Raw genomic sequence first — 13,712 nt, 5'->3', positions numbered from 1 at the left:
ATAGCGAAGAGCAAAAGAGAAAGCGTATAAGGTGGCGAAGGGCAGTGGGAAGCCAGAGATTGGGAAGCTTACAAAGACCAACTGAAGGCAACAAAAGAAGAAATAAGGAAGGAAAAGATTAAATATGAGGGTAAGCTAGCCAGTAATATGTAAGTGTTTCTTTAGATATATTGTACCTTTGAGAAAGAGAATGTTGTTCTGAATTGAAAGATTACAAGCACCTGTGGTATGACTAATGTCCCTATCTATTCTGAAAAATTGAAAATATGTAATATTTTGGCTGTGAAATGGATACTTGAGTAGTTTGCTGTTTTGATAACCATTTGAAATGAACCAATCAGTTAAATTATGCCCCGGGAAACTAAAACCCAATTGCGTTTGAATTTTGGCTTTGCCACCATCAAGACAGAAACACCGGGAGATCTAACATTTTGCTGCCTAAGAAATTAGGAGACACACTCTCTGTTAAAGATACCTTTTCATAGGAAACATATTTACAGTAAAAAGAAAGGACAATCCAGAGAGATCTTCAGCCAGAAGAAGAAAGTCACAGAAGATGACAGCGGCTGTGTGGTTTGAAATTAAGTTGATGTAACTTTAAGGTGTCTTATTGGAACGGCATATTGTTATAGCATTGGAGGCAGATAATCAATTTAGAGAGGGTGCTTAGAATTGTGAATAGTTGTTTAATGTTCACTTTTTTAGAGTTAAAAAACATTGTTATTTTGTTTAAATAGTCGAATTTAACAGATTACAATATGAGGTGAGCTTTTCTGGGTGCTTGGTTTAATTAACAGAGAGGGGTTCATCTCTGCATTGTAACAATATAAAGGGCAAAAGAGAGGCAAAAGTGCACATTGGGCCACGGGAGAGATAATAGTGGGGAACAAGGAAATGGCTGAGGAACTGAATAATTACTTCGCGCCAGTCTTCGCAATGGAAGACATGAGTGATATCCTAAATGTTCAAGAGAGTGAGGGGACAGATGAGTATCGTGGCCATCACCAAAGAGAAGGTGCTAGAAAAACAGTGGTCTAAAGGTGGATAAATCGCCTGGACCAGATGAACAACACCCCTGAGTTCTAAGGGAGATTGCTGAAGAGATCGTAGAGGTATTAGTAGTGATCTTTCAGGAATTACTAGAATCAGGATGGGTCTCTGAGGACTGGAAAATCACTAACATGACACCCCTATTTTGAAAGGGAGTAAGACAAAATATGGAATACTACAGACTGGATACCCTAAATTCGGTTGTGGGTTAGATCCTGGAATCCATTGTAAATTATGAGATTTCTGAATATTTATATGTGTATAGTTAAATATGGCAAAGTCAGAATGGTTTCATTAAGGAGAGGTCATGCCTGACAAATCTGCTAGAATTCATTGAGGAAGTAACAAGCAGGTTAGACCAAGAAGAGTCAATAGATGTTATCTGTCTGGACTTAAAGAAGGCATTTGACAAGGTCCCACACAGGAGGATGCTGATGGTGTTAGAGGCAAGGCGCTATCATGGATAGAAGCTAGGCTGTCTGATCGAAAGCAGAGAGTGGGGATAAAAGTGTCTTTCTCGGGATGGCAGCTGGTGACAAGTGGTGTTCTCTCAGGCTCAGTGTTGGGACAACAACTTTTCACATTGACGATCTGGATGAAGGAACTGAGGGTATTCTGGCTAAGTTTGCAGACAATACAAAGATAAGCGGAGTGACAGGTAGCACTGAGAAGGCAGGGAGGCTGCAGAAGGATTTGGACAGTTTCGAAGATTGGGCAAAGAAATGGCAGATGGGGGACAAGGTGGGAAAATGTGAGGTCATGCACTTAGGTAGGAAGAATAGAGCCGGGGAAAAAGTTTAGAAGTCTGAAGTGCAAAGAGACTTGGGAGTCTCTTTAAGACCGAGATACATTCTTAATTGTCAAGGTGATCAAGGGTTACAGGGACAAAGAGGGAAACTGGGGTTGAGAAACCCATCAGCCATGGTGGAGCAGATTCAGTGGGCTGAATGACCTAATTTCTGCTCCTATATCTATGCCAGAGACCTATGCCCCATTGCTTGCCCCGGTAAGTTGTCTCCACCAACGGTATCCAAAACGGTATACTTTTTGTTGAGGGGAACGGCCACAGGAGGTCTCTGGAATGCCTGCTGGTTCCCTTTCCGTCCTTATCTATGTTCTTTTTGTACCTGAAATGTGTCACCCTTCCCTATAAGTCCTCTCAATGATCTGAAGTTCATCCAGTTCCAGTTCCCTAATGCAGTTTTCGAGGAACTGGAGTTGGGTGCACTTACCGCTGATGCAATCAGCAGGGACAGTCATGGTGACCCATAACTCCCACATTCTGCAGGAGGAACATTCAACTGCCCTAACCGCTATTCCCATTTTCTAAATTCCCAACGAGACTCCTTAAAACATTTTTAAAAATATAGTCACTTTACCAATCCAGTGCACAAACTTTTTTTTTGGTTAGAGGAGGAGGGTTGCCGAGAGACACTACCAGAGTAGTGTTTTGGGTAAAATAACAGCCCAAATATATAACCTCTCTTACCCAGCAGTCCCATGTCCGCTCCTGCTCATCGTGCACTCTGCCTGTACACAAGATAAGTTTTTTTTATACTTTAAATTTACCTTCCTGTCGGCCCCTGGTTTCTTGCTGTTGCTCCTCCCACTGCAACTGCTGCCGAAAAAGTGAAAGAATCCCAACCTTCTGAGTAAGGTTCTAAGCTACCAATGGTATTCTCCTTTTGTTCTGGACCAGACTGCACTGTTTCATTATCATTTTATCCAAGGAAATTAAATACTAACTGATCCACCGACAGCGAACAATTCGGAAACAAATGTGTAGACAGTTGAAGTGAAAAGTTCCTATTTTAATTAAATGAGCATATCCGATGTCATAGAATCGTACAGTATGGAAACAAGCCCTTTGGTTCCTGCCAGCATTTGGTCCATATCTCTTTTCAACCTTCCTATTCATATGTCTTTCAAATGTTGTAATTGTACCTGCCTCTACCACTTCCTCAGGTTTGTTCCATACACGCACCACCCTTCGTGTAATTGCTATTATAAATAAAGAACACATTGTAATTACTTTGTATTGGTTTGCAGGTAGTTTTATTTATGACTACTTTATTGGGCGTGAACTGAATCCTCGTATCAGAAACTTTGATCTGAAGTTCTTCTGTGAATTACGTCCAGGTTTGATGGGCTGGGTGAGTTTGAAGCATCTACTGACTAAACCATAAGATTACAGAGGAACCTCGATTATCCAAAGGACATGGGAGGGCAGTATTTCACTTGGTTAACCGAATTCTGGATTAGCGAATGCCAGACAACTTAGTTTAGCTGAGCATTGGGACATTGCAATCTTGCTGGATAATCTGATATTCGGATAATCAAATGCTGGATAATTGAGGTTCCTCTGTGTAATTTGAATTCTAAATTATATTTGCAAGTCTTCTGGTTCTGTCCTTCACTGTAAGTTTCCTTATACTTCTACACTTTATTGTCCTGTTTCTCATAACATTCCCAAAGTTAAAAGTAAGTGTGTGTCCAGTCAGCAGCCATTTGGGAAAGCCTTGAGGCCCACTCCTTCCAGCGTCATCACTGAAGTTAAAGATTTAATCAAGTTACTCAAAAGTCCTCAATTTATTTGCTTGATGGACATTAATTAACAGAGAGCATTGAATAGCTTTAACTACTTAACATGAGGTAATAATTATTAGAATTAAATCAATTCTAACTACAGTAAAACTGAAATGTGAATTATTAACATATCGTTCTGCTACATGCTACTAAAAGCCTCTTATTAAGCAACTACTCTCGCACAGAGGCAGCCATAAACAAACAGATATTATGGGTGGAAGAAAATAAAATTTGGGGAGAAACTGTTCAATGGCATCAATCAACAAGATTGATTGAGGTGTCCCTTATGCTTTCTCTCAAATCTTCTGATTTCCAGATTTTTCTAGTGGACTCATTTATTGTTTGATCTTTCAGTTACTGGTTAGACGCAATAACTTACAGCAAATGGTTTTGGAGAATACATAGCTATCCTCCAGTTTTTGATTACTTCAGTACAAAGCGAGAGAGAGACCCTGTTTGTTTTGCAGTCTGGAGGCCTCTGCCTATAAATTGCTCACAAGCTGTCCATTGCCCAGGAGCCAGTCAGAAAGTTGTTGTGATGCTAGGACTCCTGACCTATGCAACTGGTCTGAATTGCACAAGCCAGTCAGCAATCTGTCTCTGGTTAAAGGCTATACTGCTCATACCTGATTCCTTTGTTAATCCGCTGCACAATTGCTTGAATAAAGCAAAAGTATAAATACAACTTGCAATAAGTCCCAGTAACTTGGTTTTTAAAAGTGCAGTAATTCCTTCCACAGTTCTTGGTTTAAAGCTGTCCTTTCCCCATTTTGGCTCACAGTCCAAAATATATTAAACTAAAAGGATGTGATCTTTATCGTCCATGTGTTGAGTTGGCCTGATCCTGATTTCTGTTAAATCAAAGTGGATTCCTGTGCTAAGAGGTGAAGGTAAAATGATTCTATGTCTCTGGTGACAGCTTAGTTTAGACTTCTAAGTGCTACTGTGGATACAGTTCATGTACTCAATTGCAAGCTTTTGTGCCACTCCAACTATTCAGAATCTCAGAATATGCACAAGCTTCAAGTTCAGCATGAGTACAATCTTTTTTTTAAATATTTTCTTTTTTTAAAGTTTGTGAGATGATTTGTAGCTCTGGTGCTCGTTGTTGTGGTTCTGTTCGCCGAGCTGGGAGTTTTTCTTGCAAACGTTTCGTCCCCTTTCTAGGTGACTTCTTCAGTGCTTGGGAGCCTCCTGTGAAGCGCTTCTGTGCTGATTCCTCTGGCATTTATACTGGTTTGAATCTGCCACTTCCGGTTGTCAGTAGCTGTCCGCTGCAGTGGCCGGTATATAGGGTCTAGGTCGATGTGTCTGTTGATCGAATTCGTGGATGAGTGCCATGCTTCTAGGAATTCCCTGGCTGTTCTCTGTTTGGCCTGTCCTATAATAGTGGTGTTGTCCCAATCGAATTCATGTTGTTTGTCATCTGAGTGTATGGCTACTAGGGATAGCTGGTCGTGTCGTTTCGTGGCCATTTGGTGTTCATGGATGCGGGTTGTTAGCTGTCTTCCTGTTTGTCCGATGTAGTGTTTTGTGCAGTCCTTGCATGGGATTTTGTAAACCACGTTGGTTTTGCTCATGCTGGGTATCGGGTCCTTTGTCCTACCAAGCATGAGCAAAACCAACGTGGTTTACAAAATCCCATGCAAGGACTGCACAAAACACTACATCGGACAAACAGGAAGACAGCTAACAACCCGCATCTATGAACACCAAATGGCCACGAAACGACATGACCAGCTATCCCTAGTAGCCATACACTCAGATGACAAACAACATGAATTCGATTGGGACAACACCACTATTATAGGACAGGCCAAACAGAGAACAGCCAGGGAATTCCTAGAAGCATGGCACTCATCCACGAATTCGATCAACAGACACACCGACCTAGACCCTATATACCGGCCACTGCAGCGGACAGCTACTGACAACCGGAAGCGGCAGATTCAAACCAGTATAAATGCCAGAGGAATCAGCACAAGCACTTCACAGGAGGCTCCCAAGCACTGAAGATGTCACCTAGAAAGGGGACGAAACGCTTGCAAGAAAAACTCCCAGCTCGGCGAACAGAACCACAACAATTTTCTTTTTTAAAATTCTAAGCCTTAAGAAACTTGAATGCTTCAAGGTAATGTCTCGTTTTCTTGGGGGAAGAAAACAACACACCAATATCTGTTTAATTTTGGTGCAACAATGAATTCATCAGCTTGGGATGACTAATCATTTATGTCTTTAATTTACTCAATATACCAAACAAAATTCTTAACATTGCAGTTTGTATGAATGAAATGAAGTGACAGCTCCTAAAATGTGGTTTGGCCAGTAAAAGTTGCACAAAACATGAATGCTTGTATACAAATGCAGATTTTGAAATCCTTTGCTTGTAATATCACAGAAGTAATACAGTGCATTAGTCTGCACAAGTTCTACAAATGACCACTGTGACAAAGAGCCATTCTCTTGCTTTCTCGAAATGCCATTGCACATTTTCCTACTATTCAAATAATCATCTAATGCCCTCTTAAATTGGTCAATTGAACTTGCCACCACCATACATTCAAACATACATGAAAAAGCTTTTTACAAGTCACCTTAAATCTTTGTCCATATGTTCTTGATCATTTTACATGCAGGAAGTTTCTCCCTATCCACTCTGCTGTCTGCTCATGATTTTAAAAGCATTTGTCAGATCTTTGCTTCCTTCTTTCCAAGAAGCTCAGTCCCCATCCTTTCCATCCTGGTCTCATAATTGAAGATATTCTTGCCTGGAATCATTCATGTAAATTTTTCTTCCACTCTCTACACTTTCCTGCAGTGTGGTGCCCAGAGCTGTACACAACATTGTAGCTGATGTCTTATACAGAATCAGCAAAACATTGCTGTTGTGCACTGTCTATTAATGAAACCCAGGTTGCTGTAAGCTTTATTAACTACTGACTTCAGCTGTCCTGTCACTTTGAATTTTCTATGCACATATACAATCGGGTCCCTCTGCTCCTCACCCCTTTTAGAATTATATCCCTTATTTTATTTCATCTGTCCCAAGTGTTTTCATTCAAATGCAACATCTTACATTTCTGTGAGGTAAGTTCCATTTGTCACCCATCTGCCTACTCCTCCAACTTATCTATGTCCTGCTGAAGTTTGATCCTGTCCTCAAAGTTTATGGCACTTCTCAGTTTCTTATCATCTGCAAACTTTGAAATTGTCCCCTTCACTTCAAGATGTAGATCATTAATACATATCAGGAAAGCATGGATCCCAATACTCACTCTGGGAACCTTCATTACAGACATTCTATTAATCTGAAAAATACCTATTACACTCCCTTTCCTATCACTCAATAAATTTTGTATCCAGATTGCTACTGGCCCTTGTATTCCATGACCTGCGACACTTTTCACAAATTGATGTGTTATTTATGTTGATGCAAGTCAACTACATCAATTATCAACCCTTTTTCTGTTAGCTGTTTGAAATAAACTTTTTGATAGACATGAAATCTGTTACTTTACTAATCATTACTTTTACATGTGAGAATTCTATTCTGAAGAATTGTTTCTGGAAGTTTTCCCACCACTGAACTTAAACTGAGTTGTGCCATTACTGGTTACCTTTTGTGGCCAAGGATCACAACCAGCCATCCATGTTACATAGAACAATATAGTACAGCACAGGAATTTGCCCTTCGGCTCACAATGTCTGCCAATTGTAATGCTGTTCTAAACTTATCCCATCTGCCTGCACATGATCCATATCTCTCCATTCCTTGCTACATTATGTGTCTGTTGAAATGCCTCTTAAACTTTGCTATCATATTTGCATCTACATTGGCAGTGTAGATGCACCCTTTTTAATAAATAACTTTCTTTGCATATCTTCTTTAAACTTTTCCCCTCTCACTTTAAACCTATTCTCATCTGTATTTGACATTTGCATCGTGGGAAAAAGACTGACTATACAATCTATCCATACCTCTCATTATATAATAAAATCAGGTCATCCTTCAGCCTTTGACACTCCAGAAAAAAAACAATTCAAGTTTGACCAAACCCTCCTAACAGCTACTACACTCCAATTCGGGCAACATACTGGTAGGCCTCTTTTGCACCCTTTCTAAAGTTATCCATGTACTTTGATATGGTGACTGGAACTGCACATACTATTCCAAATATAGTCTAATTAAAGTCTTACATAGCTGCAATGTGACTTGCCAACTTTTATACTTAGTGCTTTAGCAGATGATGGCATGCATGCCACGTGTAGCCTTTACTCCCTTATCCACTTATGTTGCCACTTTCAGGGAGCTATGGACTTGCACCCAAAAATTCCTTTGTCTTAAGGTTCTGGCTTTTTACACTATACTTTCCTGTTGAATTTGACCTCTCAAGCTGGATCATCTCATACTTGCCTGGATTAAACTCCATCTGCTATTTCTCTGCCCAGCTTTCCAACTGATCAAGCTGCATCCTTTGATTTCCTTCCTCATTTTCATAACTCCATTAATTTTTGTGTCATCTGTGAATCTACTAATCAGATCACTTACATTTTCATCCACATCATTTATGTACACTGATCCTAACACTGATCCTTGTGTAATGTCACAAGCCTCCAGTGAGAAATCGTCCCGTCCACAACTACCCTCCGACTTTTATGACCAAGCAAATTTTGTACCCAACTTGCCAACTCCAAATGATTCCATGCAATATGATCTTCTGACCAGCCTAGCTCGAGAGACTTTGTCAAGTGCTTTATAGTGTCCATGTAGGCAACATCCACTGCCCTACCTTTTATCAATCATCATCTTCACTTCCTCAAATACTCAAGCAAGTTTGTGAGGCAAGACCAGTCCTGCAAAACATCATGAATGATTTTCGGTAATAAATTCATTCTTCTCCAAGTGCAAGCAAATCCTGTCCCTGAGAAACTTCTCTAATAATATCCCTACCACTGATGTAATTTCCTGGATTATCCTTGTTGCCCATCTTAAACAAAGAAATAACATTAGCTATTTGCTAGCCTTCTGGAGCCTTGCCTGTGGCTAAACATGATACAAAGATTTCTGTCAAGGCCCCAGCAATCTCCTCCCATGCCTCTCTCAGTATCCTGGATGAGATGTTAATACACCCAACACCACTTCCTCTTTAATATCGACATCCCTTAGACTATCAATAAACTCCTCCATAATCTTACCATTATCCATGCCCTTCTTCTCAGTGAATACCGATGTGAAATATTCATTAAGGACCTCAACCACTTCCTCTGGCTCCATGTGTAAATTCCCTCTTTGTTCTTGAGTGGACCCTATCCTTTCGAGTCAAAGAGTGTGGTGCTGGAAAAGCATAGTTGGTCAGGCAGCATTCAAGGAGCAGGAGAATCAACATTTCGGGCATAATCTTAGGGGCGGCACAGTGGTTAGCACTGCTGCATCACAGTGCCAGAAACCCAGGGTCAGATCCTGCCTCAGGCAGCTGTCTATGTGGAGTTTGCACATTCTTCCCGTGTCTGAGTGGGTTTCCTCCCACACCAAAAATGTGCAGGTTAGGTGAATTGGCCATGCTAAATTGCCCATAGTTTAGGTGAGGGATAAATGTAGGGGAATGGGTCTGGGTGGGTTGCTCTTCGGAGGGTCGGTGTGGACTTGTTGGGCCAAGGGGTGTGTTTCCACACTAAGTAATCTGGTCTAATCTAATAAACTCTTCATCAGGAATGAGGCTATCCTTCTGCACCTAATATGCATAGTATCCCATGGCATTTTATACATAATCCTATTTGCCAAGGATGTTTCATGGTCTCTGTTGGCCTTCCTACATTCTTATTCAAGTAGTTTTTTGCTTTTTTTTGTACTTGAGGGTTTTGTCTTACATGTATGGAATAGGGAGAACACAAAGGCATTTTACACCTATGTGAGGAATAAGAGAATGGTCAAAAAAAAAGAGTAGGACCATTCAGTGATAGCATAGGGAACTTGTGGAGTATGAGGAGGTAGGGGAAGCCCTAAATGAGTTTTTGCTTCTGTCTTTATGAAAGAAACGAACTTTGTAGTGAATGAAACCTTTTGAGGAGCAGGTATGCATGCTGGAACGGATAGAGATAGAGTAAGCTGATGTGCTGAAAATTTTGTCAAATATTAAGATTGACAAGTCATCAGGCACTGACCAGATTTGTCCTCGGCTGCTTTGGGAAATGAGAAATGCGATTGCTTCGCCACTTGTGAAGATCTTTGCATCCTCGCTCTCCACTGGAGTTGTACCTGAGGACTGGAGAGAGGCAAATGTAACTTCTCTCTTCAAGAAAGGAAATAAGGAAGTCCCCGGCAATTACAGACCAGTAAGTCTCACCTCTGTCGTCTGCAAGGTTGGAAAAGATTCTGAGGGATAGGATTTATGACCATCTGGAAGAGCATGGCTTGATTGAATGCAGTCAACACGGTTTTGTGAGGGGCAGGTCATGCCTCACAAACCTTAAGTTCTTTGAGGATGTGACTAGAAACGTTGATGAGGGTCGAGCTGTGGATGTGGTGTATATGGACTTGAGCAAGGCATTTGATAAGGTTCTCCATGGTAGGCTCATTCAGAAGGTCAGGAGGAATGGGATACAGGGGAACTTAGCTGTCTGGATACAGAATTGGCTGGCCAACAGAAGACAGCGAGTGGTAGTAGAAGGAAAATATTCTGCCTGGAAGTCAGTGGTGAGTGGTGTTCCACAGGGCTCTGTCCTTGGGCCTCTACTGTTTGTAATTTTTATTAATGATTTGGATGAGGGGATTGAAGGATTGGTCAGCAAGTTTGCAGATGACACAAAGGTTGGAGGTGTCATTGACAGTATAGAGGGCTGTTGTAGGCTGCAGCGGGACATTGACAGGATGCAGAGATGGGCTGAGAGGTGGCAGATGGGGTTCAACCTGGATAAATGTGAGGTGATGCATTTTGGAAGGTCGAATTTGAAAGATGAGTATAGGATTCTTGGCAGTGTGGAGGAACAGAGGGATCGTGGTGTGCAGGTACACAGATCCCTTAAAATGGCCACCCAAGTGGACAGGGTTGTTAAGAAAGTGTATGGTGTTTTGGCTTTCATTAACGGAGGGATTGAGTGAGATCTTGTTGCAGCTCTATCAAACTTTGGTTAGACCGCACTTGGAATACTGGTTCTGGTCGCCCTATTATAGGAAAAATATGGATGCTTTGGAGAGGGTTCAGAGGAGGTTTACCAGGATGCTGCCTGGACTGGAGGACTTATCTTATGAAGAGAGGTTGACTGAGCTTGGAAGTTTTTCCATTGGAGAAAAGGAGGAGGAGAGGGGACCTAATGAGAGGCATGCATAGAGTCGATAGCCAGAGATTATTTCCCAGGGCAGAAATGGCTAACACAAGGGGTCATAGTTTTAAGCTGGTTGGAGGAAAGTATAGAGGGGATGTCAGAGGTGGGTTCTTTATACAGAGAGTTGAGAGAGCATGGATTGCGTTGCCAGCAGCAGTTATGGAAACAAGGTCATTGGAGGCATTTAAGAGACAGCTGGACATGCATATGGTCACAGAAATGTGAGGGTGCATACATGAGGATCAATGGTCGGCACAACATCGTGGGCTGAAGGGCCTGTTCTGTGCTGTACTGTTCTATGTTCTATATGCTTTTGGTTTTTATTTCTTGATTAACCTTTAATATCTGTTGTTATCCAGGATTCCTGAATCTTGCCATCCTTTTCTTTCAGCCTCATGGAAACATGCAGGTCCTGAAATCTGATCAACTGGCCTTTAAATGACTCCTACATGTCAGATGTTGGTTTAGTCTCAAAAGTCACGCCAATCTAATTTCACCAGTTCTTCCCTAATATCCCTCTGCTACACTAGTTTTGAACCCTTCTGAGTGGCACTGTTAAACTCCCCTGCAGGTATCACCTGCCCTGGAAACATCTCAATGATCCAGACATCTCAAGCCCTCCTCCGACCCCACCTTTTTAGCCCTGCATTCAACTATGTTACCTGCCTATTGCTAGCCTTACTAGCAGGTGGTGCAGGTGCAGAGGTCCTTTTTTTTTTAACTTATCTCCCTAAATCACTTTGTAGGACCTCCTCTCTCTTTTTTTCTGCCTGTGTAACTGGTACCAATATGGACCATTACCTCTGACTACTCACCTTCTCCTTTCAGAATGTTATGTGCCTGCTCCGACATCCTTGACCTGGCAGCAGGTGGTAGCATGTCATTCTGAGTCTTAATTGCCACCACAGAAATGCCTTTCTGTACCCCTGACCATAGAGTCCTTTATCATGCCTGCTTGCCTATACCTCAGATCTCCCTGCATTACAACAAGCTAGTCGTAGTACCTACTGTTGCTTTTCCTCTGAGAGGTCATCCTCTCCAGCACATTCCAAAGTGGTATATCTGTCTGAGAGGAGAATAGCCACAGTGGGCTCTTGTACTATGTGTTGAAAAATGTGGTGCTGGAAAAACACAGTAGGCCAGGAAGTTATGTTGCAGTTATACAGGACTTTGGTGAGGCCGCACTTGGAGTATTGTGTTCAGTTTTGGTCACCTTATTATAGGAATGACTTGGAGATGCTGGTGTTGGACTGGAGTGTACAAAGTTTAAAAAGCACACAACACCAGGTTATAGTCCAACAGGTTTAGTGGGAAACACACTAGCTTTCGAAGCGACACTCCTTCATCGCTACCACATGATGAAGGAGCGATGCTCTGAAAGCTAGTATGCTTCCAATTCAACCTGTTGGACTATAACCTGGTGTTGTGAGATTTTTAACTTTGTTATAGGAAGGATGTTATTAAACTAGAAAGAGTGGAGAAGAAATTTACAAGGATGTCACCTGGACTCAATGGTCTGAGTTAATAGGAAGAGGTTGGACAAGCTAGGATATTTTTCTTTCACGCCTAGGAGACTGAGGGACCTTTATAGAGGTTTTTATAATATCATGAGGGGCATGGATAGGTTGAGTGCACATAGTCTTTTTCCCAGGGTTGGGTAATTGAACACTAGAGGGCATCAGTTAGAGGGGAAAAAAATAAAAGGGAAGCTGAGGGACAATGTTTTTACACAGAGGGTGGTACACATATGGAAAGAACTGCCAGTGGAAGTGGTTGAGGTGGGTATATTAACACTATTTAAAAGGCAAATACATGGTTAGGAAAGGATTGTAAGGAAATAAGTGCAGGGAAAATGGGGTTAGTGTGGGTGGACATTTTGGTTAGCATGGACCAATTTGGCCAAAGGGTTTGTCTCTGTGCTGTGAGATGCTAAGACTCTACCTCAGCCTTGAATGGCTTATCTTGTACGCTCAGACTGTGACTGTTGTCTCTGCATGCACCAGTCATTGGGAACATTTCTTCCTGTATTGACCCTGTCTAGTCCTCCTATAATTCTAATAGGTTTCTGTGAGACCACCCCTCATTCTTGTAAAAGAAAAGGTCTGCTGTTCAAGTGGATGAGGTATATTTCAGAGTTCTGTAAAATTAAAGTACTTTTTGTAACATCTCAGAGTAAAAGATGTGTTTGACTGTTAAGGTCTGCTGTATAAGAACATGTGTTGATGTTTTTAACTATTTTTCAGTGACTTTTATTGAAAATTTTGCAGGCTGTCATTAACTTGGGATTGCTGTTTGCTGAGATGGAAGTGCAGGGCCGTGAGGTGCCCTCATTGGCGATGATACTGGTTAACAGTTTCCAACTTCTGTATGTGATGGATGCACTCTGGAATGAGGTATATAAAATTCTCATTAGCTATACTAACTTTTAAAATGCTGGCTTCCTACCGCAGCTTATGGATTGTTAACAGTTGGCAGCAACCAGTTTAGTGTTTGTGGCCTTTGAAGGAGAAAGACAGCCAAAGTTTTAACTCTGATCATTGTTCCAATCACCTTAGGTAGAAGTCTGTGTGGAGACAGTGTGCTAGGATGGCATCAGGCATAGTCATTGCTGATATTCCCTGGGACTGATCCGTGAATATTGGTTGCATAGCCAAGGTACCAGAAACGAATGGGCATTTCATGGTCTAATAAGAGGTTGTTTAGGAAGAAGTGGGTAACCATTTGGAGTAAATAGTTTGGCATTAAGAATGAGG

The 13,712-nt window shown here is 41.5% G+C and overlaps 1 protein-coding gene across 2 annotated transcripts in view; it reads left to right on the top strand.

Moving 5' to 3' along the window:
* The window catches only part of lbr (lamin B receptor), a 90,026-nt gene that overhangs the window by 61,901 nt on the left and 14,413 nt on the right, over window positions 1–13,712 (top strand). For both annotated transcript variants that reach the window (XM_060847977.1, XM_060847966.1), the window contains exons 9-10: window positions 3,100–3,203; window positions 13,227–13,352. In XM_060847977.1, the coding sequence (XP_060703960.1) occupies window positions 3,100–3,203; window positions 13,227–13,352 (230 nt within the window). The remainder of the gene's footprint in view (window positions 1–3,099; window positions 3,204–13,226; window positions 13,353–13,712) is intronic.

This window comes from Hemiscyllium ocellatum, chromosome 3 (genome assembly GCF_020745735.1).
Source record: "Hemiscyllium ocellatum isolate sHemOce1 chromosome 3, sHemOce1.pat.X.cur, whole genome shotgun sequence".
Taxonomy (NCBI): domain Eukaryota; kingdom Metazoa; phylum Chordata; class Chondrichthyes; order Orectolobiformes; family Hemiscylliidae; genus Hemiscyllium; species Hemiscyllium ocellatum.
The sequence above is the reverse complement of the archived record's forward strand: the minus strand, read 5'-3'. Positions and strand labels throughout refer to the sequence as shown.